This window comes from Sebastes fasciatus, chromosome 18 (assembly GCF_043250625.1).
Source record: "Sebastes fasciatus isolate fSebFas1 chromosome 18, fSebFas1.pri, whole genome shotgun sequence".
NCBI lineage: Eukaryota > Metazoa > Chordata > Actinopteri > Perciformes > Sebastidae > Sebastes > Sebastes fasciatus.
The window spans coordinates 19897473-19924447 of NC_133812.1; the positions used below are offsets into that span (position 1 = coordinate 19897473).

Consider the following 26975-nt stretch of genomic DNA (forward strand, 5'->3'; position numbering starts at 1 on the left):
CAACAAATATTGCAGGTTTAAAGGAACAGTGTGTAACATCTAGTGGATCTATTGGCAGAACTGGAATATAATATTAATAAGTATGTTTTCTTTAGTGTATAATCACCTGAAAATAATAACTGCTGTGTTTACGTTACCTTAGAATGAGCCGTTTATATCTACATACAGAGCGGGACCTTGCTCGTGACTTGCTTCGGAGTTAACCCCCGTCACTCCACTCAGCTGCTGGGAAACAAGAAACCTCTGTTGGTCTTGAGGAGCTGCAGCATTTATTTCTGCACAAACTGCTACTTCCACTGTACATTCACTTGATATTCTCAAAGCTAAACTGCTCCACTGCACACATTTGCCACCGCTTTCTCTTTCTCTTGCTTCACCACTCACTTCCCAAATACACACATACATTCAACGCACCGGCTCTGCTATTCTCCACATGACCTACGTTACTCTTACAACAACTGGTTTGAGAGATGGTCATTCGCGTTTTCACGTCGGCCACCGCAGTTCTATTGCAATCTGCAACCTCACCACTAGATGCAGCCAGCTGTTACACACTGTACCTTTAAAGCTGAGGACACACCAAGCCGACATCAAAGAACTAGCGGCGACGAAGGCCCCCAGTTGCGTCGCCTCACGTCACCTTTCTCTTGGCCAAAAAGTTGCCCTCGAACACACCGACACATCAGTGCCTTAAGCAAAAAATCATTACTGGTGATCGAGAAAGGCATCTTATAAAGTAACTCCACTTTGTCCAATGTGAACACTGTAGTGACAACTTTAATAAACTCAAAGTTGACAACACTGTTGCACGTATAAATAATAACAGTTTAACAGTGATGGTCTTATGTTAACGGCCATGACCATGTATATTTTAAGCTGTGACCAACAGTCTGGAAAAATGGATCAAATTTAGCTTTGATTCTGATTATTGTCATTAACAGGTTTTGTATAATCAAAGCGACTCTGTTTTCAACTTCTTCTTCATATGTTGACCATGTAAGCTCTGTTTTTGGAGAAATTGTGCCATTTTTCCTTTTTGTAGGAAGGCTATCCAGCCTTTTCCCCACAGAGTCAGTCCCTTCTGTGCATTGTATACGTTTCAGTTAGAAACTGCTAGATAGATGCTATCAGTCATCTTTGGTAATAATCTACAGCAATATCTCAAAATCCTTGATTTGAAACTTCTATACATAAGCAGTTTTTTTTTTTTGTGTATGTTTCAATAGAAAGAACATGATAAAGCTGCAAACAGTATGATCATGTGGACATGCTGATGTACTGATAAGCTACATGTACTGTAAAACTACTACTTCACTTTTTATTGAGCGGTGTTGATAGTGGCAATGCTGAGTAGACCTTCCTATAAGTTTCTAGGTGTAGATTGTAAGTGAATGACATTGCAATGGGATTAAATTTGGGTTTTAAAATGTTAAAATTCTCATGATCATATGAATCATATACTGTATATACAAATACACTTAAAAAAAAAAGCATTATAAGGCCAAATTGTGCCAATGCCTTTTTTTAAATTTGTAAAACATGCACAGCAGATGTCTGTGTCCTAACGGCAGACTTGCTTCATGTTTGCAGTCTCATGTTGAGAGTCCACTGGTCAGCCCGATCACTGCCCTGGTTCCCCACTTGTTATCTCAAGCTCTGTTGTGCTTGCACTCTTGGCCCTTATGAAAGTCCGAACACCACGCTGCTGATTATATCTGCAGTGATTGTATTATTTTAAGAATCCTGTGTTTGTCTAACCTTATTCAGGCTCTTCTCTTGTAACCTCAAAATACACAAATCTGACACAAGTATAGTAAATGTAATATAATATATACCGTATTAATTATCACTAATGGTATTACTCTAAATATTAAAATATTATCTAATATCAAAGTATTAAATATTACTATACACATTAAAAATGTTATTGAAAAATGCATTGCTAATACAATGCACTTGTTTCCAAATACTTCATATTTAATTGTTAATTTTTTTTTAAGAACTGAAGGCAAAAAAAAGAACATCTGCACTTCAGTTCGTCTTCACTTATCATTGATGATTGTGGCAATACTATGTAGACGTTCCTAGAAGTTGCTAAGACGAAACAAGTTATTTGAACCTTGGGCATAATAACCTTTCAGCATATTGTAAATCAAGTGTTCTGAGAGAAAACTAGATGTCTGCACCTCCTCATGGCTCCTCTGTTTTCAGGCTTTAAAAAATCTAGCCTGTGACTGGAGACTTTGACCATCACAGGTCATTTCAGAGAGAGAGAGCGTTCCTATTGGCTGTTCATTCAACGGAGGCAGCTGTCAATCACTCGCAAACTCCGATCAAGCGGTCAACTGGGGAGCGTTGATCAAATATGAATTAATATTCTGTTACTGTAATGCCTATTTCTCACCTCAAATGTTTTCAGAAACATCTTGTAGTGTACTGTTTAGCTGTAAAATGAGAAATTTGCTCCAACTGGTAAGCGGTGCTTGGTAGAACAAAGGTCAAATCCAACACAATTTTGCCAATCAAAGTCCAATGACAATGTGTGTGTGTGCGTGTGTGTGTGTGTGTGTGTGTGTGTGTGTGTGTGTGCAAATATATGCATATGTCTATTGGAAGGAAGCCACATGTTCAGTGTATATGATGTACAGTACAGGCTGATACTGTACAAGTGGAGTGATGTTTGTGAGTGTCCTGCAGTCGATAGGAAAGTGTCTTTCAACTAGGAGGTTGGCTAAAATAGATTGTGTGTGTATACTGTATGTTCACATACATGTAGGTAAGTTCTGTGATTGCAAGAAACCTTTCAAAACTTCTAAACTCTTCTGAAATGTAATTCAATGAAAAATATAATTCAATCACTTAACTCCCCTTTTTAAAATGTCAAGTTTATCTTTGTATGCTATAAACAATTCAGTCAGTAATGATATTGATACAGGATTTTTAATGTATTGACCCTTTGGTAATTTGGACATAATGCTCACCATTATTATCTCATCCATGAATGCATCTGCTTGCTTGTTTGACCATAACACCAAACTTTATATTAAAAAAAAAAATCTCCTCACCTATGACTCATTGACAAAATTAGCTGTGCAAATTCATGCACAGTGTGTCCTATATTCAGTGCTTTCTTCTGTGATTTCTTTCCTTACAATACTTTGGGTACACGGTGTGAAAACTGACATAAAAACCTGCGCAGAATAAGGTACTCTAATGCACTAACTCTCCAAATAATGCTACCCTTGTGTCAAGAATTACAAAAGCGTTACATTTCGCAATAATTTTAACAAAAATGTTGGAACCTGGTAGGTTGAATGTCAGTTAAATATAGCATAATTTCTCTGACTTGTGGGTCCTGAGACTCTCTTAATATTTGAACATAGGGACCTTTATGCTAATGATGCAAAGATTTAAGGATTCCTGCATGTGTTCACTATGCTGTGCGGTACATGATCAATTAAGTTTTTTATCAGGTTTGGTTTAAAGTGCTATCTGTAAGTCAGTTCCAGATAAAGCTGAAGCACAATATCACTTTGAGGAACATGGTGGGTTATGACACAGCGATACCCTGTGCATGACTTCATTGTGTCTGGACTTTCAGCCAATGTTTGCTCAACCGCATTGACTAATACTGTAGGTCAGTAAACTGCAGGATGATATATTACAAACTGTATTATGCAGTTAACAGTGTTGCAGGTTTTTTGTGCTAAAATATACAGATTGTATTTTCTGAATATAAAATACAGGACTGCATGTTAACCAATGCATATTCGATATACAATAATACGACACATACTGGTCGACAATAATGTTGATATTTGGAGAATACATTTTAGATTTAGATTTAAATCATTTATGGGTTATATATTATGGTTTTCTCCAACAACAAGTTGTGCAAAATTTCAAGTGAGACAGACTCATGATGAACACTGAGTTACAGCCATCTAATCTATCATGTTGTTGCAGCTCCACCTAAAAGCGAAATGCCATCAAATTTAGCAGAATAGCTCGGAGTCGATTTGTGCATTTGTCTCCAAAATGTTGTTGCAATAGCATAATGCACTCAAGACTTCTGTCAGTTTATGCAAGCAAATGGCAACCTTTTTAAAGGGCATGCATACAAACATGTTCTCTAACAAACTCGGTGATGTTCGGAGGAAATTATGAAATGTGAAAGAGGAGTGGTGAGAAAACTGTTTTTGTTCAATCTTTTTTGGCCAAACTTTGTTACAATAACAAAATTGACGCAAAACAATCTGCAGTTCACTAATCATGAGAATAGATTTAAATTTTTCAACAGATGATGGAAGATAGAATTAGCATAGAATTTAACTTCATGAAATAATTTCTGTCAAAGGTGGTAGAATCAAGAATTATAGATATGCAAGGACAGAGTTAGAGCAAAGACAGAGTCTGAGACTTCTGTCATGCTTCTTGCCACCCAGCATGTAAAATCCTCAGGCAACAAGGCAACACCGACAGGCAACACTCGGTTTCAAGGAAGGTACAGTAGTGTATCATCTGCGTAACATGCTCCATTTTAGCTAGAATAAATATAGAGCCCAAATTTTAGTTGAGTATTCAAATAGAATAATAGGTCCTAAAATAGAGCCTTTTGGTAATCCACAGGAGATTCTCAGAGGATATTTGCTTCATTTATGCTACCAAATGACAATGATGATGATGATGAATGATAAAGTTTTACAAAGATATTAGTAGTTTTGCTCTTTAAAGGTTTATCATAATTCTTTTTGGCATTTCACCTTTTATTGATAGGGATAGTAGAGACAGATATGGGGAGAGAAAGGAGGATGACATGTCCTGACTGTTGTGCTATGCTGTTTTTTTTTTTGGGCATTTGAACATCTTTTTCAAGGCACAAAGTGCAAATTACTCTCAGGGGCACAACGTGCCAGGGACATGGGCTATGACTGGATGCACGTGGCAAACTTGGAAACAGGGTGGTGCTAGAGGGTCCAGATTATATGTCGATAGCGACCATAGCCAATCGCATGAGCTCCTCTCATCTCTTTTAAAAGCATTGCCCTGCCCACCATGACATGTTGATAGCATGTTTTTAGCAGCAAAATGTATAGCAATCCAAACAACATCCTTTTTTTTTAAAGTTGAATTGCTTTTTCTGATAGTATTGAAAGCCTGTTCTCATGTTTTCTATGTATAATTCTTAAGTTGTATCTAATAAAAAATTATGCACAGAATTACCTCACATCTTTTGAGGTTATTGTATACAGTGCTGGGCAGTAACGCGTTACTCATTAATGCATTACTGTAACATAATTACTTTCCCCAATAACGAGTAGTGTAAGGGATTACAATTTCCAAAGCAGTAATTATATTACAGTTATTAATCCAAGTAATGCTGCGTTACTTCTTAACCAGAATGCGATTTGTTTTTTGTGCCAGGTAGGCTTGTGTTACGATGACGTGAACGCGCAGCAGGCCAGTATGCATCTTGGCATCGGGTCGAGTTGAACTTTAGTGAACTTTCAGGTGAATATCACTTTGAGCGCATGTGTGCACGACTTCACTTTTTATTGAGCGGTGTTGATAGTGGCAATGCTGAGTAGACCTTCCTAGAAGTTTCTAGGTGTAGATTGCTGGGGGAGAAGAAGAGACAGGCCCAGCTCTACAAGGGTGCAAAAGCATGCATTGCTCCCTCAGTTTAATATTTTGCACCCTCAGTTGAAATTTGAATAATAAATGCCAAGGTGGTAGATCTTTTAGGTGCACAGACTGTGTGGGTGTCTCCATGCGCACCTTCGATTTTGGTTCATGTATGTGCAGCAGCGCAATGTGCACAATTGCTGGGTGAAGGTGAATATAGATCAGTTGGGGTGGTGATTATTACTCTCAGCCATCTCATCACTGTCATAGTTGCAACACTGATTGTATGTTATTGTGTGGTCTTGATTAAAAAATATAATAAATAAAATGTCTATTTTAATTTTGATTTGAAGGGCTACTGAATTTTTAGGTTTGCAAAAACAAGCAGTCAATGCGTGACCTTTTTACCCGATTGAATAATTTTGACAATCTTGTTTAAAGTAGTAGCACTCAAACCTTTTGTGATGACAAAGCTGGGGTGTTTCCTGATTTGGCGTACTACTCAACACCACAATCTATACTGAGGGGTTGGGAAATGTGATTAAGAAGACTACAGATAACCACTGATTACACAGAGCGAAGCAGCCGATAATATCTGCACTACTGGATCTCTTTCAACTTGACATGTGTTATAGTTGTCGGACAGCTTGAACATGCACCGTCAGGAAGCTTTATGTACTTTTCAGACTACTTAATGGGAAATAAATAAATAATAAATTTGAATGGTACTTAGAAAATACAATCAGTGTTCAAACAGTTGACCTTTATTCCCAACAATTGATTAGGCAAGAGTGCCTACAGCTGCCCTGCTGGGGGATTGCACATGTTTGTCTCCTGTGATGTGGGTCGCAGAGTTTATAATCACCCTCATGGGCCTCATCAGGTGGAGAGCAGGATTATGCGCCATTTTTTCACTTCGTTTAACTGGAAATAACAAGGCCAAAATTGATGTGATCAGCTGTGGCCTGGTGTATTTCTTCACCATCTTCTACAACATAAAATGCATAAATAAATACTCCACTCATGAATTTTGGAGCTGTTATGTGTCTTGTTGTTTATACTCACGTTCATGCGACCATGGTGAAGTTCGTCTATAGCCTACCGTTAGCTTTTTACTTCTTGCGATTGCATTTACACGTCAAAAATCATAGCTGATCGTAATGCTTAAAAAAATTCCTGTATCCGGATCATGATCCGGATCGCCACCAAAATCTAATGGATTGTTCATTGTGCCACACCCCACCCCTCAAATCCAACGCAGACTTTTGGAGTTATCCTCCAAATGGACAAACCAACAAACCAACAAACCAACGCCGGTGAAAACATAACCTCCTTCGTAGGCCTTCAGCCTTGGTTGAGGTAAAAATGATCACCACAGCTGCTACTACTCCATCCTCTGGGAAACACTGTACATTTATATAAATATATGAAAATCTGACATGTTGGATTACAGGAATAATGTGTAATATTTAGGGGGATCTATTGGTAGAAATGGAATATATTACCAATAAGTATGTTTTCTTTATTGTATAATCACCTGAAAAAAAGAATCGTTGTGTTTTCGTTACCTTAGAACGAGCCGTTTATATATACATAGGGAGCGGGTCCTCTTCATGGAGCCAGCCACCATGTTTCTAGCCCAGAACGGACAAACCAAACTAATAACAATAACATTACTCACTCCAGAATTAACCCCCGCCGTCACTCTACTCAGCTGCCGGGAAACAAGACACGTTATTTCTGCACAAACTGCAACTTCCACTGTACATTCACTTGATATTCTCAAAGCTAAACTAACTCTTCTGCTCCATTCGCTCACTTTTTCGATCACACACATTCGCCGCTGCTCTCTCTCTCTCTCTCGCTTCACCACTCACTTTCCATGTACACACACACACTCTACACACTGGCTCTGCTATTCTCCAAATGACCTACGCTACTCTTACAGATAGGGCCATTCGTGTTTTTGCATTGGCCACCGTAGTTATCTTATACGCTTGGCACACGGGAGAGGTCACAATCTGCAACCTCATTGCTAATTGTTGCTAAATCCTACACACTGTTCCTTTAAAGGGTAAACTAAATGTCTAAAGAGACTCAAACCCCCTTTGTACCCTATCTGTGTGCATGTCTGTCAGTGCAAACACTGTCAGTATCTGACAAACTTTTAAAAGGTCCTTATGGTGATATATTGCAACAGACTATTACACAACCTTCAAAATGTAGTTATGTGATCGATGTGCAAAAGAGAAAATATAGACTTCAGCCAATCCAATGTTAGTGTTATTTATTTCTAATACATTTGATTTATTTACAATAATCTGCATGTGCTGCACGTGCCACAAAGTGGACTGTAGTCCAAATTTAAACAGCAAAACAAACTCTGAATTAACCTTTGAATCCCTTGTAGATGAAAGTTCATCATCTAACCCTGTATAAAAATTTGGCAAATGTTTCCACTGTTTTCATTTTGGCTTGTGGCAGTGGAAACAGAACAACAAGGATCTAACTATTTTACAAGGTATTGTACTGTAAGTACTATAACTACAGCTATTTTAACTGTAAAAATTAGCCCATTTAAAACATTGAGTATAGTCTTAATGTGTGTAGTATTGTGTTTAGTAAATTTACATAAAGATATAATTCAATTTATGTATAACTGACCACTTTTGCATAACTCTGGCAAATTAGCAGTGATGTTTATTAATGTGCATTAACTCTGTTAAATTAAATGAAAGTAAATCAAATTATATAATGGAGACAATGCTGCTTTAAGTGTGTTGGTTTGTTTTTTGGTCAATATCAACGGACAAAGCATCTGACAAGTTTATCACCTTTTCACATCTAGAGGGACTTTGTGTTTGGAGCACACCTTGATCACTCAGTGTTGACTAATGAGTGTTTATAAGTAACCTAATTTACAGGGGAGCCGTTAGATCGTTAGCTTAATTGACTGACTTTGCATTTTTACGGCAGAAGTTCAAGAATATCAACTTCTGCCTGATTATGGACCTTTGAAACCTGAATTCTAACTATGAATCCAGTGAACTGTGAAATATTTTACCCAGCTTTTTAGTCCAACCCTTTGTCATATGAATCTTCACAATGAATAACAGTAAATCATAAGAAATATAATATTTCTTATAAAAATAAATGGTTTATGTAACCAACTGCAAGCGTTGCTTCTTTTATCGAAAAATGGACGACACCAAGAAAAGGGCATAAATATGACTGAAATCGGTCAAATTCATGCATATCTCAAAAATAATAGATGTAGTTATAAAACCACCAGTATCTGATAAGGCTAAGCGTTAAGGTGCTGTAATTAATCAAAATATGTCTTTCAAAGTCCTTCGTGCATTTAAATATCCATAAAAAACTCCTCTGATGCAGTTAAAAGAGGACATTTTGAAGATTTAACAGAATTGAGTGCTTTGAGCCATGAGTATCTTTTTAAACCTTTTGCCTTTGTCCCTCCACACAGGAGAGTAGGGTGGACTTTGAGCGTTCAAAGCACTGTTTGTGCCTCCCAGTCCCCTGACAGAGCCCAGCTGAGGGTATAAAAGTCCCGAGCTGAGGCTGGGAAATCAGTCTCGTCCGAGTACTCGCCAATACCAAGGGAGAGAGCTTCAACGAACCCAACATGGGGGACTCAAAGCTCTGCCTTTTGCTGCTCCTCAGCACATCTGCCTTGGCTTGTAAGTACTTCTTAGAAAACATTTCTCTGAGCATTGTACATAGTTTAATGCAGTACATAGTTATGATTATTTAATCCTAAATTGTACAGTATTCTTTTTACAAATCTTTTAATTTATTTTAATTGATAGGGACGGTGCAACTTAACATAATTCCAATACAGAGCATTAAACTCATGTGCTGCACAGAGAGTCTATAGCTATTGCAGATTTTCAACTCTTGTCCTTAGTTGGGCTTTTAGATGTACAGTGTAATTAAAATATACAACTTTTGGTATACTATTATTAGAAAATGCACAATACGCATACATATACCAATATACCTTGGGAATTTACAGTACAATTAGCTAAAAGTGGGTACAGCTCTGGTTTGCTTTTAGCCAGCATTTAACCTTTGTTGTAAAAGATTTTATATCTGGAATTCATTTGATTTCAGTAGGTAATGTGCTCCAGAATTCACAGTCCTTTATAGAGAAAGCTGTCCAAATTTTTTGATGTGGTATTTTAGAGCTGCCATTCACCATGCTCCTACAGTAGTTACTCAGCTACTGTCGTTTTATCTTGTTAATACATTTGAAAACTAATTGGAAAAAAGAAAAATGAGCTCCCAGAGCTAAGTAAATGGTATATTTTTTGCATGTAACAGTGATGCCACCGGACAGCTTTTTATCCATTATTTTCATTGCCTGATTGTATAAGAATGTAAGATTTTTGATTGTAGATGGGGATGCTTTAGCCCCAAACTGTTTTACAATATTAAAATTGAGAGAATATTTCTATACGAGTTTATCAAATTTGAGCTATGGATCTAAGATTATTCCTAAGAACTTAAAATTACTGACCGCCTCTATTTCTTCATTCTTTATCTTGACTTTAAAATGTTCAAGTGAGCCCAATTTTCTAATGGAGAAAGTTTTCAAATTCAATACAAGATGATTATGTTGTAGCCACTGATGGACATCATTCAAGTATGCAGTTAGGACCTATGCTGCTTTGCTAGGAGATTGAACCTTGGGGAATACCCACTCTACTGTTTAAGAGGGATGAATTTTCTTGGTCAATTTTCACACGCTGCTCTCTAGTTTGAAGATAAGACTGAAATCCATCAACTGCTTGTTTAGAAAATTGAATGTAGACAAGCTTAGACAGGAGAATGTCATGGTTGAAAATATGTTATAGTAAACTTTAAAAATAACATGTAAGAATTTGTCATTTAATGGAAATGTTACCCACCTATGTGTGGAGACATGCTACAATAATAATTATGACAGTGGATTAGTGTAGTTATAGTAGTAGCCAGTTGCATTCGAATTACTAAAGAATAACTTATATAACTTTTTTCTTAACAGTTGCCCAAGATCAAGATCAGCCAACCTGCCTGTGTAAGTTACACCAGACTACTTGTCTGCTCATGTTAATAAGTTATGACAGTAATGTAATGGGAGTAAATAGTCGGCTTTTGCATACAAAATCCCTTCTTTACATTGATTTTCTCTTCTAGTGGCCCAACGGTACAAGACCTTAAACAAGTATGAATACCGATATGAAGCTGAATCTCTGAACGCCATCAACGGAGCCTCACAGCTCAAGAACGGACCCATGGCCGTTTGCACGGTGCGAGAAAGATCTTTCACAATCATCTTTAGTTATCAGATTTTTGTCTTTCCATCTTAAGTTTCTCAGAGAATGAGATAAAAAAACATCTATCTTTTCTAACAGGTTGAAATCGAAGTACCTCAGACTTGTAGTTTTATCGTCCGCACCACTGGCTGTAGCCTGAGTGAGGTGGTCGACATGGACGCAGAGGGTAACCCTGTGTTCGGTCCTACTGCCAGCTCTGATGCCTTTGCTGCTGACATGGAGAGGTATGGCACTCCATGAAAATCCCTGAAGTCAAAGATTATTTTCTTTAAAACTTTTATCATCAATCTGATATTTTTGGAGATTTTGCACTGATAATTAAGCTCAAATATCATACATTTCCTTTTAGGTATCCTCTGAAGGTTGTGGTTGAGGGTGTGTACGATGTGAAACTGTACCCCGAGGATGGTGAGACAACAACAATCCTGAACATCAAGAGGGGTATCATCTCTGCCCTGGCTGTGCCTCTGTTGGAAGAAGACAAGAACAAGATCATGGTACATTCATTAACCAAGAAAATACTTTAAAAATCTGCATATTTTAGTACCACCTTTAAAGTAAACCATTCTGATATTTACAGTTTAAAAAACTTTCTAAATATATGTTGTTATTTTTTCTATTCATCTATTTCAGCCCACTATCCACGGCAAGTGCAAGACCACTTACGCTGTCAACGCCAGAGAGGACATTGCAACTGATATCAGCCTCACCAGGGACCTGTCCAGATGTGACAAATTTGTCCCAATCAGAGATCACACCAGCCCCTTGGCGCTTATCTCCGGCATGGTAAGAATTCCAGTTATCCGTGGTAGCAACATGAAGAGTTCAGACAAATCTTCAAGAGTTGATTACATAAATACCTACTTCATGTAAGCTTTTACACTAGCCACATTTAGTGTCCTATACATCCAGTCTGGTCAATCAAAATCTCCCAGGAACATAGCAAAAACGAAAAGACAAAATAGGCACCATTGACATGAACTGAAAATCGAAGTGAAAAGACTTCACCGCACCACAAAGTATATTTGATCTGGGAAGTGCATCGCAAACTATTCAAGTCTTTTACTTCTATTAATTCACTAAATTAATATGATTATTTGTCTATTTTCAGCACTACCCTCTTGCCCAGCTGGTCAGAAGCTCACAGACCTGCAACTACAGATTTGACAATGAGAATAAACACATGACCTCTGGGTCCTGCACTGAGAAGCACATCGTCATTCCCTACTCTCACAAGTAAGTCCAACCTCGTATTAGACTTGATAAAATGCTCTGTCATCTAAGTGTATTAATAGGTCTTGTACAAGAGATCTACAGTATTTTTACGCATGTGTTTTCTTCCTACAGGGGTGAATATGGAGTTACCAATGTTGGAAAGCAACAACTGATTCTGGTTCAGGTCGTTCCTCACAATGAAAGAGTCTTTGACCACAGTAAGCCCTTTATTTAATTTGTATTCTTTAGATTTATAGTTGTTCTAAAATGAACACTAAAGGTAGCATTTAGTCATTATAACCATGTTGCTTGTGTATCACAGGTGACATTGTCAAGGGTCTTCACATGGAGGCTGTTGAAGACAGGAGTTTTATCCAGGATAAAGATGCAGGTCTGAACCTCCTGAGAGAACTAGCCACTCTGCCCGAGACCGAGGGTGAGAAGAGGGCCCACCTCTTCAACAAGATTGTCACCATTGTCCGTGGAATGAAGACTGAGACCCTGAGTCAGGCCATTCCTGAGGCTCTTGCAGTGTCCCGTGTCCTGACCTACCAGCTTCTGGCACAGTGTGGAACCCCTGAGTGCAGCAGTGCCATCATGCAGATCCTCAGGACTTTTGACAGCTCCTCACTCGAGGTTGATGCCGGTGTTTTTGCTATGGGACTTGTGTCCAATCCTTCTGCCCTCCTGATCAATGACATGCTCGAGATGGCCAAATACAAGCCCAGCAAGCCCATCATGTATGCGCTGAGCAATGTTGTCAAGAGGTAAGTACAGTTAACCACACTTTATTCCAGGTTGAATATCTGAATAATATTTCAGCAAACGGTTTCCCTATTTATGTAAAATAAGATCTGCAGGCTTTGAACTATAAATATTGTTTTTTCTTCAACAGATTTTACAAAGCTGAGGGAAAACTGATCCCTGAGATTTACTCTGTCGCTGAGTTCGTGGCTGGCCAGTTGGGTGACTGTTCTGGTGACAAGGACAACACTTTCATGACATTGAGAGTGGGTAACCTTCCCTATTGATCAAAATGTAAATGACCGACAACACCAGTGACAACAATATTAATGTGGCCTTTGATTCTAGGTTATTGGAAATATGGCTCCAGCTCTGGTATCTGCTGGTCCTGCACTCAGATCTGCTGTGATCCAGTGTGTGAACCAACCTGCTGCTCCCCTGGCTGTGCAGCAGGCTGCCATCCAAGTGTTCAGGCTGACTCCCGTACCCGAAGAGGCAAGTCAAATTATTTCAAAGGTTTGACACATTATTTGAATAATTACTTCTACTATATACTCAATTTATTGATGTCTATTGTTCACAGGGAAGGGAGGTTCTCATGCAGGTGCTTTTGGACAACACCAGCCCCATGCAAAAGCGTATTGCTTCATATCTGGCACTTATGAAGGACCCCCAGCCCACTGAACTGGCCCAGCTGGCTGCTGCCTTACCCAATGAGCAGGACAAACAAGTCAAGAGCTTTGTGATCTCCCACATTACCAACATTTTGTCCTCAACGGAGCCAGAGACCCAAGAGTAAGTGAAAAGCAGCATTACATTTGCAGCTTTATATTCATTACATTTATTGTTTCACTACGTGGTCCGTAGGCATGCCGATTTGATCATCATCAGATGTAATATTTCTTCTTCTTTCCTACAGACTGAGACAGAAGATTCAGGATGCACTGCAGGGTAATGAAGTTGGGCCCACCATGGACCCCACCAAGTTCTCTCGCAACTACAAGATCGGATCTGTGGAGGGCAACATGATCTTTGAGGGTACCAGCTATCTGCCCAAGGAGGTCATGCTTGAAATGACTCTGAAGGCATTTGGCTTTGACATCGACATGATGGAGGTAATCATTGTGAGCTGTCTTAATCAAAATTGTGCTTTGAGACAATTTTTCAGTAAACTAATTTGTGACGGTGAAAATGCATTACCTTTACAGATTGGTATGGAGGGAAAAGGATTTGAGCCAACTGTTGATGCCCTGTTTGGAGAGAATGGCTTCTTCCCCGACACTGCCCTGAAGACAATGTACTTTGTCTCTGACAACATGCCGCTCAGAGTCAATGAGATTCTGCAGAACATAGTTCCTGCTCTGAAGAAGGACAAGATGAAGAGACAGGTATTCATGCCATACCAATCTGCTTTGTACATGTGACTAAAACAACAGTTGTTATGATGATCAATTTTTCCATAAGGGAAAAATCTTGTAATAGAGCGGGTACATCTATGTTTAGGCCTCCCAGAACCTGATGAGGGAGATCGGACGCAACCTCAACAAACTTGTGAGGGAAATGAAGACGGCACAGTCTCCAGAGGCAATGGTGTATCTTAGACTTTTAGGAAATGAGCTGGGATATCTGAAGACCAACGAAATGGAGGAGATGGCCTACTCTGCTGCCATGATGATTGACAGCATGTTCAAGATGTTCCCAACTGATGTAAGGACTTTTTTAAGAGCATATTTGACGATCAAACAATGCATTATTTTAGAAAGTCCTTGTTTATGATTTAAATGTCCTATGTTTATCTTTATTTGCCACAGATCATGAAGGCACTGATGACCAAAGCTGACAACACAATCTTTGCCCACTACATCTTCATGGACAATGAATTCTTCCTGCCTACAGTCACTGGTGTGCCTCTGAGGATAACAATGTCTGGTACTTTCTCCCCTGGCATCAAGGGTGGACTTCAGATTGCTCGCGATATGGTAATTATCCATAAATGTGTATAAATGCCACCAATATTTTTTATAACAGCATCAACACAACTCTTCACATTTCTCCTATGTGTCCACACAGAGTGAAGTGAGCTTCATGCCCTCTGCTGCCATAGAGTTTGTATCTCAGATTGGCACCTTCATGCCTGAATATGTCGACTCTGGATTAGAGATGCACACCAACATTTTCCACGAAAGTGGGCTCAGTGCCAAAATCTCCATGGGACCTGAAAATGTCAAGCTGACCATCCCTGCTCCAACGAGTCCTATGAAGCTCATCAAAATGACGTAAGTCTAAGTAGAACTTTTGAAAAAGCAACAAGCAGAGAGTGCTTTGCACCTCTGGTTATAATAACTGTTAAACTAGCTAACCTGAAGTATAAAGGGGACAATGATATTTAACCAAATTTAAAATAGCCGTGTGTGTAGCTCAAGTGCAACATTTTTTTCTTTCCGTAATCATGGCCTCATACAAATAATTTAGGGGATATTATATCTTTGATTACAACAATTTCAACTTTTCTATATTTTGTATAAAACAGCCAAAGTTGCATTCTAATTTGTCTACATTTAAAATTTAGAAACAACCTGGTGGCAGTGACTGGATCAGGAGTGAAGACCATCCCCCCTATGGTGATGGACAAGGTTGATGTTAGCGAGTGCACTCCCTTCTTTGCTGGAATGAAATACTGCACTGCTCTGCAGTACACTGATGCTTTCTCTCAGGAGACAGCCCCATACTTCCCCATCACCGGAGACAGCAAGTAAGCAAGACTTTTTAAACCACCAGCACATCATTGTCTTTTCAAAATAAAGTACTTACCAATGTTAGCTAATTAACTGAATTATTTACATAGATTTTCTGTGGAACTCCACCCCACTGGTGAAGTAACTGAGTACACAGCCACTGTTGCCTACGAGCTCCTCAGGGAGGGAGAAGAGGGCCGGCAGAAGGTTGACTCTGTGAAGTTTGTTCTGAGGGCTGAAGGTAATGTACAATGATGGAAAATTGTTGCGACATATCACAAGCTCAATTTGGAAAAGCTCTGACGTTTAGTGGAGTTGCGTAATATTAACATATTGTTTGTTCAACAACAGGTGCAGAGCCCACTGAAGCCAGAGCAATCATGAAATATAACAGAAGAAAGAATGTCATCACAGCTGATATCCAGATCCCTGACTACGATGTGGAGGCTGGACTCAGGCTGGGTGTTGTTGATGGAAACACCAAGGGCAAAGGAACTCACTCCATCTCTCTTGACTTGATAAACAAGAACATTCCTCAGCTATCCCTGGTTGGCCGTGCAAAGTAAGAAATCAAACATAAATCCTCAAGATATAACATTAATGTCGCCATCATCACAGAGAGTATGTTAACTCACTGGCACATTTTTCAGACTGACAGCCATGAAGGAAGGTATGCTGCAAGTCCAGCTTCTTGTCCCCTCAATCAATGCTGATGCCACCGTCACAGCTAACATGAAACGTGATGAAGAATTGGAATTGGAGCTCAAGAGTGAAATCAAGGGCATGCCCGCCACCTTTGAGCAGAAAATGACAATGAAATATGGTAATTTTCCAGGAACCCTTTTTCTCAGAATATTACATAACAATTATTTAATTGTTGCTTACTTCATGGACAGGTGCATATAAACCTCAGTCACATCCTAAATGTAGCTACATCTGGCATTTTCAGACCTGTGGTTAAAATTTTAGACCCAAATTATGGGGCAATTTTGCCTGAGAGAAAATGCCAAATTGTATTAAATTTTAGAGTAATTTTATTCCCAGATTACGTCTAACCTGGGGATTAGAGGAATATTTCCTCATGTCTCAGAATTAAATTCATTGTTCTCTATTGTTGCAGATGCCAGCAGGTTTGAGGTTGAGTTCAAGTCTGATGTGAACACTGACACCACCAGTTTGCCAACTGCTGATATGGTTGAGGTGTATGGCAACCAACTTCTTGATATGCAAGTGGGGCAGACTGACATGAAAGTCCGTCACATCTTCAAGACGTCTGTGGAGGTATGAATTTTGAATTTAACAATTATTCACAATTTTTGGGCAAAAAAATATGGAGCATGCATAAAACACTGGTTGTCCTTTTCTTAGGCAGCAAACAACTACTTGGAAAAGTATAGTGCTGATATCCCTTACATTCAGAACTTCAGAGTGCCTGATATGCCTGAGATTTCCCTGCCAGAGACACTGTTCCTGAAAAAGTAAGTGGGAACAACTCTGAGGTAAATGTTGAAGATATCTAATTTTTTTTCCCAAAATATTTATGCATTTTACTTTTGTCTTTATAACAGTGAGGCCAAGGCTGTCTACTACTTCAACAATGAGCGCTTCACCATTACTATCCCTCTGCTTCTTGGAGGAAAGTCGACAAAAGAGCTTAACTTCCCACCAGCTTTGACCACACCTAGTGTGTCTCTACCCCAGTTTGGACTGGAGATTGTCTCCATGGAAATTCCGATCCCAGACCTTGTTGTCCCTAAGAGCCTTACTCTGTCCATTCCTCTTTTTGGCAAAGCTGAGGTTTCAACAATGATGAAGAGCAACCTATACGACATGGAGGCCTCAATGGCTGCCGGCAAAGACGTAATGGAGACCCCAAGCTACTCAGCTAAGTTTGATGTGAAAGGAACCTCTCCACTTGACATCCTCTCAATAAAGATTGAAGGTATTTCACAGTTATTATCATTCATGAATTTAGGATTTGTTGCATTGTTATTGACTCACATTGAAAAGCGTTTTCAGTTACAGTTTTCAACTTCCCCTGATGTGAAACAATGTGACTTAATTTCAGTTCCAATGTTACAGTGTTCCCTGATAAATGTATTGATTTTCAAATTATCAATCATTTTTCTTCTTTTGTGTTTTATTTAGGATCTGGAATGTTGGCCACCACTGATTCCATCAAGGCCCATTTGAAAAGCTCTTTGACTCATAAATTCCTTGAAGCCAGTGTTAGTATCATTGAGGATGCAACCATCACAGACAAAATCAATTTGAAATCAAGTAGCAAGATTGAAGCCACAAGCCCATTTGGTCTCAATATTGTACTAGAGCACACTGGCATGACTGGAATCAACACTGAAGAGATCTCTGCTGATAGCAACTTTGACGGAAGGTTCACGGCTGGACCCATGTATGGCAAGACCATATCAAGCCAGTCATTCTCCATCTTTCCATTCAGGCCAGAAGCAAAGATTGATTCTTCTGTGCAGGTTGACTCCACCATTCTTAAGGCCCAGAACACAATTGCAGCAACCCTTGCCAATGGTGAATTCTCAGTTGTATCTAACACCAATGCCTTTGAAGACATCTTGACCCATGTTGCTGAGTTTTCCTTCAAGGACAGCAAGCTGTCACTGAAATGTGATGCAAATGCCCTTGCTCCTGGCATGAAGATCCGCAACCAGGCTGAAGCCTCTGCTGGTGCTGGTGAAGTTGTCATGAGAATGGAGACAAATGCAGACAACTCTGAAAACCGTGTTTACTCTCTGCTGACTGCCTCTCTTGATGTCACTGGTTTGGCTGTAAACAGCGATGCCACTGTGAAGCTCCTTGAAAATGAGGCTACTCACAAGGCAACTCTTCAAATGAACAAGGATGGTTTGACCACAAGTGGAACAACCACCCTTCAAAGCCCCCTGTCCCTGGAAAACACCTTCAATGCTGGGCTTGATGCTTCAAGAGCTACTATAACCATCACCAACAAGGCTGCAATGCCCGACATCAAGGTTGATAATACCAACACTATGACCATTACTCTCTCTAGTCTTGACTTCAACTCAAAGGCTGAAGCCACTGCCAGTGAATATGCCTCTTACACTCATGATATCACCATCGACCTGAAACCCTACACTGCCTCTGCAAATGTTAATAACAACCTGAATCTTCTGGAGGCCAACTTCATTAATGACGCTCAGCTCCAGGCCGAGCTTTACAAGATGGACCTGACTGGAAACCTGAAAGCCATCTATGGCGAGGAAGAGATCAAGCACACTTACCAGGTAAATTATGCTGATATGACAGCTAACGCAAAGTGCAGCACCACTGGTAAACTCTTTGGAACTCACACGAATCAAAACACAGAGCTTGAGATTGTCGGCCTTGCTGCCAGGATCACCAACGATGCCCGCTTCAACTCGCAGCCAATGCGCTTTGACCACACCATCCGTTGCAGCATTGTTCCTTTTGATTTCAACCTTGATGCCATTTTCAATGCTGATGGAGACATGACCATGTATGGAAAGCATAGCGCCCAGCTCTATGGCAAGTTCCTCCTGAAAGCACAACCCCTGGCTTTTGCTAGCTCAAATGAATGCAGAGCATCTTTAAACCAGCAGCTAGATACCGGTTTTGCTCTTGAGACCACATTTGACAACAAGATGGATACTGTTCTGTCACTCCAAGAGCAGAAGACCAGTTTTAGAATGAAATCTAAAATGAATGAGCATGCCCTTAATCAGGACATGAGTGTTTACAACACTGCTGAGAGAACTGGAATTGAGGTTTCTGGCACCATCCTCACAAACATGCTCAATGCAGACTCCACAGAGAACCAGGAATTCACCATCTCTTCCTTCCTCAAGTATGACAAGAACACAGATTGTCAAATAATTCAGTTGCCTCTAATTGAAAATCTGCCCGCAGTCTTGGAAAGCATCAAGGGCGTTGTTGTGCGTGTTGCGGAGGCACTGCAAGACTATCTCAGCAATGAGGAGATAAGGGCTAAACTTGAGGCTCTTCCCCAGTATGTAAGTGACTTTGTTTCTCAACTGAATTTAGAAGGCAAGGTTGTTCAGCTGAAGGAGTATTTAAATGATCTTACCCAAGATTATGTCATCTCCATGGAGGATGTAGAAGCCTCTTTGACAAACCTGAAGGCTACTGTTGAAAAACTGCTGGCTGATCTCACACTTTACATCCAAAACTTTGCTGGTATGGTGAAAGAGATCATTGTAAGTGGCACTCTGCCTGAAACCCTCATTCAGAAGATCCAGGAACAGCTGAATGCCATTAATGAGCAGTATGACATCCAGGCATTGGTTGTGTATGTGATTGATACCATGAGAGAGATGATCCAGCAGATCGACTTGGAAAAACTCAAGGGCAGCAGCATCGCATTCCTGAGTGATATTGATTCCAAGTATGAAGTCAAGGCCAAACTACAGACAATTATTAGTGACATGAAACAAATAATTGAGACCTTTGACATGCAGAAATTTGTTGTTGACCTGAAGGAGTTCATTTCATCCATCAACTTTAAAACTTACATCGAGAAACTAGTGAGTCAGATTCCAACAGATATTCTCAGTGAAATAACAGATTCCATCAAGCAAATGATTCAGGACCTTGACATCCTCGGTAAGATCAACACATTCTATGCCAAGATGAGAGAGTTGATTGTAAAGTTTGAGGCTGACAAAAAGGTTCAGGCTGTCTTGGAAAAGACTGTTGAGCTCATCAAACTGTTCAAAATTGAGGAATCTATCAGGGCTGTAGCCAACATGGTGAAGGATGCAGACATCCCTACCAAATTCTTGCAAGTCTTCCAGGGTGCTATTGACTACTTGAAAACAACTGAGGTTAAGGATATGATTGATGATCTGAATAAGTATATTGAAACAATTGTGCAAAAGCTGAGGTCATTGGAGTACAATAACGTTGTAGATTATGCCAATCAAATTATTGCTGAGTACACAGTTAACGTGAATGAGCTGATCAGGACTCTTGAAATCCCCCAGAAACTTGAGGCAACAAGAGATTTTGTCAACCTTGTCTTATCCTCTGTTAAAGGCCTTATGGAAAACCTGAGAGAAATCAAAGTTGCAGAAATGATTAAATCTGTAAAGGATATCATTGACACAGTTGTGCTTGGCAACCTTAAGAGTTTTGCTGAATTTATAAAACAGGGAATTACAAATCTGGATGTCAAAGCTGAGATTACCTCTTATCTGGGCCTCGTGAGCAGTTGCTACACTAAGGTCATCAACATCGTCACTGATATATTCACCAATACGGTTGAGATGATTAAGAGCCTGGCACCTGAGCAAAAATTCATCAGCGAGATTCAACAGATCATTGAAGGGCTCATTATGCAACTTAAGAAAGTTGAGTTGAATACGCCATCCTTCAACATTCCTCTCACTGATCTTGTTGTGCCCACTGTGAAGTTTAGCATGGATACGCTTGAGCAGTTTGAAATCCCAACACAGCTGGACATCCCTGAGTTCACCATCCTGGGTTCCTTTACCGTGAATGCCATCACAATTTCCTTTGATGACATCAAGCAGAGAATCATTGAACTTCTTGATTTCATTGGAAACTTTGAGATCAAAATGCTTGATGTGGATGCTTTCTTTGGAGATCTGACCATGAACTACCTTCCTTCCATGCCTGAGATGACCTTCCCAGAAATCACCCTTCCTGAGATCTCATTCCCTACCATCCCACAAGTTCCTGTAGAAAAGCTTGTCAAGTCTCTTCAGGTTCCTGAGTTCACACTACCAACCATTCCAAATCAGATCATGATCCCATGCTTTGGTAAACTCTATAGTGAGATCAAATTGCAAACTCCCATCTACACTGTCAAGACTTCTGCTGAGTTCCAGAACTCCACTGATAATGAAATGACACCTCAGTTCACTGGATTCCTTACTTCCCAGGCCACATCTCCAAGTTTTGAAATTCTTAATTACAAACTTGACTCCACTGCTCGTATTGCAATCGCCAAAATGAGTCGTGTTGTCATTGCAGAGACTCTTAAGTTCAACCACCTTGCTCTTGGAGTTGAACATCAGGCATCTTTCACTCTCTATGGCATATCAGCCCAGGCCCAAGGCAAAACTACAATTAAGGTTATCACTACACCTTACAATGCTGAATTCATGAACACAGCCTTTATTGCTATGGAAGAAGGAATGTCTGCATCTCTCGATACCAATTACAAACATGTAATGGACCTCCCAATTGTCAATTTCAGGAGTGAGGCCACTGTAAACCAGAAAGCAGTTGCTCGCCAAGATGGCTACACCCTCACTCTAACAGTTGACAATTCAGGCACTGGCAAATTCAATGCTGATGATGGCACCCACAAAAGCAACTTGCAAATGTCACTCACTCCCAGCATTATGACACTAACTTTCTCTGGTGACACAGACACTCCCATCTTAAAGATGAAACAGCAAATTACTGCTGAATCTGGCACCCTTTCCTACTTCAAGTTTAATATCCGCAATGAGGCAGAGACACCAGTCATTAAGAACAGTCTTGTTGTGGCAACTGGACATGCCAACCTTTATGATATGAAAGCTGAGCTGAAAGCAAGCCATGACACAGAACTGTATGGTTCAGTCAGTGGAGTCCTGTCCAATGGAATCAGCATTGTAGTCCATCCGGTCGAGTTTGTCTTTGAATTCCAAAACAAAGGAAATGGCAAGGTCACCATTTTTGAAAGTCTGATTGCTAAAATAGATCTGCAGAATGATTACTCAGCCACCTTCAAACCTAACAGCCAACAGATGAACACAGTAGCTGTTGCTCGTCTTAATCAGTACAAAATGTTCTACAACTTCACTGTTGACAATAATGAAAAGGAGGCTAGCATCTTTGCTAAGATGGAAAGCGAGGCCAATCTTGACTTCCTGACATACCCCATCAGCATTCCTGAGATTAACCTGCCTTTTGTAGACTTCAATACTCCAGCTATCAGTGATCTGAACTTGTATGAACAGACTGGATTGAAGAACATTTTGACTACCACTGAGCAGTCTGTGGACATGGATGCCAAGATTGTTTACCAGAAAAGCCAGGCTGCCCCCCTTGTTGATATGATGGATCTGATCCAGATTCCCTCTGTGGGTAACTTGATCACAGAGCTGTCTGTCAAGTCTGCCATCATTAATTTGAATGTCAATGCTGGACTGTATGCTGAGGATGATCTTGTGTTCCGCCTGGGAGCTATCACAGCCTCTGTGTTTGAGGGTCTAAAAGCCAAACTTGATGGTACAACCAGTCTGACCACCAAGAGAGGAATCAAGTTGGCCAATTCCATGTCCCTTGAAAATCGTCACATTGAAGGCACTCATGACAGCACTCTCAGTATGAGTACTGAGACTTTTGAAACTTCCGTCTCTGTGGCTACAGTTGCAAAGATTGCCCTGCCTATACTCAACCTGGAGGTAAACCAAAATTTGGTTGCAGACACCAAAACCAAAGCAAATGCTGTTTCTACCTTGAGGATGAAGGGTGATTTCAACCTCCCTGTGATCATGGCTGTTGGAAAGGCCGATGCAGACCACAGTCTGAAGCTGGAAGGAAGCCTTGAGGATGTTTCCATGGAGTCATCTACTAAGGCCAACATGGACGGCACAGTGCTTGAAGACTATTTACTTTTGGGAATCCTGGATAATGACATGAATCTGTATCTGAATAAGGATGGCCTACGCTCCACCTCCAAGGTCATTGCTGATGCCAAGCTTAACCAAGGTACCACCAAAGTCATTGGCATGGATGTAAATGAGAATCTCGCTGTTGAAGCCTCCCTGAGCCGTGTGTATGCAGTGCTGAAGTATACTGGCAACAACGAGGCAAACCTGTTCAATTTCAACACCCACGGGAAGCATGTTGTCCAGGCTACCATTGATCTTGCCCCAACATCTTCCTTGACTGCTGATATTGAGATTGATATATCTCAGCCAAGCGACCTGGGTGACCTCTCCATCTTTGAGAAAACTGTTGCTGAGGTGAACGCCGCCAAGCAGAAGATCTCTACCGATGGCAAGTTTGTCAGCCCATTGTACACCACCAACCTGGCAGCGGTAGTAGACAGCGATGCTCCTGGCTTCAAAGTCACCTTCAAGTCCTCTGCCACCTCTGTCATTGTGCTCTTTGAATATGACATGGATGGTGAGTTGATCAAATTCCCTTTACACATTTATCTGTTTTATGTGAGCAAGCATTGTTGAGCACTAAATCTTACAAAATATTTCTTTTAATAGCTTCTACTACTGTGAACTTTGAAAATGAAGCTCTGAACATGGTCAGCAAAGCTGTCCTGACACACGCTGACATGACCATCGATGTCAATCATGTCATTACCCAAGCCTTGAGGTAACGTTCTGCATTTGTTTTACATTGTATGTTGAATAATTACTTCTGACATTCAAAGTTTAAAGTAATGAACTCCTTTCCTTCACATTTTAGGAGAAAGCGCCAGGCTGATGACGGGTAAATATTCAATCAACAGTTTCTCTACATTTTCGTCTTGATCATTTATATTAATGTGTATAAATCAGATTTCTTCATATTAAGTATCAGGTCAAGAATTAATCATGGATTTTTATTTGAAATGCATTCTTTCTCTTCCAGTTACTCTCGTCACACCCTGAATGTGGACATCACCAGTCCTACTTTCACTGATGCGAACATTCGTTATGCTGCTCGCAGAGATGGTATCACTACCTCACTATCTACCCCATCCACTGGCTTCCTGGGCCTTCAGGTCAATGGCAGAGTCCCATCTCAGATGATGGGAAGAGTCTATGGCCGTTATCCTGTGAGTATAGCTAACATTACCTTTTTGATACAATGGAAATCTAAATACCAAAATCAAAATATAACTAAAATAATATTTTATTTTATTTTATTTTATCAAACAGTCTGCCCCAGAGGTTGATGTTGACATCTTGGTCATCAGATCATCTTCTAAGGATGCTGATAAGTTGAACCTGCAGATTGCCTACAACATGGAGGCACCCAAAGTAATGCTCTCTCAACTCAAGACAAGACTCCCTTCCATCATCTCTACATTCACAATGTTTGCTGACAAGTACCAGATCACAAGCAACATGGGAGAGTTGAAGAACTCTGTTGTTAACCGCATCAGTGAGGCCTATAATGCTGCAATCAACTACGACACTCAAATGAGCCAGCTGTCAATCTTCTTCAGGAACATCATTGTCCAGTACCAGAAGACTGTCCAGGTATTTCTGGATGCTGTTGTCAAGGTTATGAGGGAAACCCAGTTCAAACTGCCTGGGTCTGATGAGATGACCACTCTCCCCGAGGCCCTGAAGAAGCTGACCAGCAGCATTGCTGCTATGCTAGATGTGACCCTCCAGGCTATCTATGACAACATGGAGGTCTACTATAACACCTTTGTTGAGATGATCAGCAGTGTGAAATTGCGCATGCCAGTTGGTGATGCAATCACTGGAGGCCAGATATTGGATCAGGTCAAATCAGCTTACAAGAGCATCTTTGATGAACTGGTGGACTTTGTGAAAAAAATGGAGAGTCTTGACACAATGCTAGAGAAGATTGGTGAGACCCTGAAGGCTATTGTTGAGAAATCTCAGGAGTTCGTTGACTCTGTCAAGTCTGACTATTTAGATGCAGTTTTCATCAACATCAATGTCCTCTATGTTAACCTTGTCACAGTCTTAAAGAATGTTGTTGACCAGATCTCTGCCCTAAATATGGAGCAGCTCAACAATTCATTTCAGTACATTATCGACATGTTCATTTATGTAGTGGAACAGTTCAATAACACTGTTTATGGTTTCCTGCAGCAAGCTTCACTGGAGGCTCAAGCCAACTTGAAAGTTAGTGAAGGAAGGCTTGAGATTGACCTTCCACTTTCCTTCCAGCTGTGAGGAACCCTCACAGACTGAGGCCTAAGTCCATATGAAACACTACCATCTGTTCAAAACGCATGCTTGGAAGAAGTATGGACAATTTGCTCTTTAGCCATATTTATAACAATGAGTTCAACAGAAACACCTGTTGTATCATTTTCATTTAGATGGTTTATTGTGTACAAACATTAAGAATGTAACATTTTACTGAAACTCATCTTCCTGCAAAGAGTGAAAAACATCAATAAAATACATTAATGAAATCTGTAAATGTCTGATTTCCTTCTTTGTAAAGTTATAACAGTTTGCATGAATCTCACTGAATTTATTTTGCATCATGTTTCAAGAATTGATTGGCACTTGAGATAACTAACCAACTGTCTAATTAGCTGATTCAATTAGATAGTGACATCACTAATTATTAGTGACCCTAGGGAAATCTAAATTCTTGTAGACCGTATTCTTCTCTGTAATGTATGAACAAACAGGTTGATAGGTTGCCAGTCAAAGGACAAAAAGATGTAAAGAAAACACACTCATTCCTCTGCAATATTTAGAGCTCTGACACACCAACCTAAACTCAAGGAACTACCACTGGCAAAGGCAATCTGGTCATACATTGCATCGCCTCGTGTTGCCTCAAAAAGACTAGAGCCGACAACCAACATGCACATACAATATGTTCTGAACCCTTGTCCAGAGGCGCCTTAATATTACTTGAGGCCCTGGGCTACAGACGTTTTGGAGGCCCTTCCCTCCCTTCACAACATGCCACAGCAATTTTAATTCAGAACGTCCCATCAATGTTCAGCGACAAATATGTGCCCTCCTTATCAGTAAACAGAATATGAAAGTCATCATTATAAGACAATACGTCAACAATAAGTCAAGACCTGGGTGCACAACAGAAATACAAGAAGATCAGTCTTTTCAATCAGAAACCTGCAAACATCACAGGCAAACAAAACGGTGAGGTGGGAAAATTTGAAGGTTTTTGAGCTAAAACTATGCAATTTTACATAATTTTGGACTATTGTTATTACTATAGATAATGCTGAAAAAGCTTAAAAAGAAAATAGTTAAATAATTATTACATTATTTACACATATCACAGACTTCGTTTGAACATTTAATTGTTCTCGAAATGTTTGCCCTGTAAAATCATATTCTGTAAATCAATAGAGCAGATTCAGAAAAATGTAAATAATGTTTCATTAATTATATTTATTCTAGCCTATAGCCTAGACCCTGTGTTCCCAGCTCCAGACCCCCTATCTGTCAATTTTTCCGGTTCTCTCTGCTCTAACACACCTGAACCAGCTGATGCTCAAGCCCTGATCCAACAGTAAGGGCTGCTGACTTGCGTCAGGTGTGTTCAAAACATAACGCAATGAGTAATTAACTACTAATGT

The 26975-nt window shown here is 40.0% G+C and overlaps 1 protein-coding gene across 1 annotated transcript; it reads left to right on the forward strand.

The window, feature by feature from the left end:
* The first annotated feature begins 9196 nt into the window (after positions 1 to 9196).
* apobb.1 (apolipoprotein Bb, tandem duplicate 1) lies at positions 9197 to 25826 on the forward strand. Its single transcript, XM_074616033.1, has 29 exons — positions 9197 to 9323; positions 10670 to 10702; positions 10822 to 10934; positions 11040 to 11185; positions 11311 to 11458; positions 11595 to 11747; positions 12073 to 12197; positions 12309 to 12394; positions 12499 to 12943; positions 13072 to 13186; positions 13269 to 13415; positions 13504 to 13715; positions 13840 to 14035; positions 14129 to 14308; positions 14424 to 14627; positions 14732 to 14899; positions 14991 to 15196; positions 15490 to 15672; positions 15766 to 15896; positions 16007 to 16217; positions 16306 to 16478; positions 16776 to 16936; positions 17024 to 17133; positions 17224 to 17597; positions 17804 to 23833; positions 23926 to 24037; positions 24131 to 24154; positions 24296 to 24482; positions 24586 to 25826. Exons 1-29 carry the CDS (start codon positions 9269 to 9271, stop codon positions 25579 to 25581), a joined length of 11424 nt encoding a protein of 3807 aa, XP_074472134.1. The 5' UTR covers positions 9197 to 9268; the 3' UTR covers positions 25582 to 25826.
* The last annotated feature ends 1149 nt before the right edge of the window (positions 25827 to 26975 follow it).

Excerpts from the sequence above, each read along its gene's own strand:
- apobb.1 (XM_074616033.1), top strand. The coding sequence starts at position 9,269 with ATGGGGGACTCAAAGCTCTGCCTTTTGCTGCTCCTCAGCACATCTGCC. Across the intron at positions 13,416-13,503 it reads TGACTCCCGTACCCGAAGAG|GGAAGGGAGGTTCTCATGCA; the intron begins GCAAGTCAAATT and ends TATTGTTCACAG. Across the intron at positions 24,038-24,130 it reads GTCATTACCCAAGCCTTGAG|GAGAAAGCGCCAGGCTGATG; the intron begins GTAACGTTCTGC and ends TTCACATTTTAG.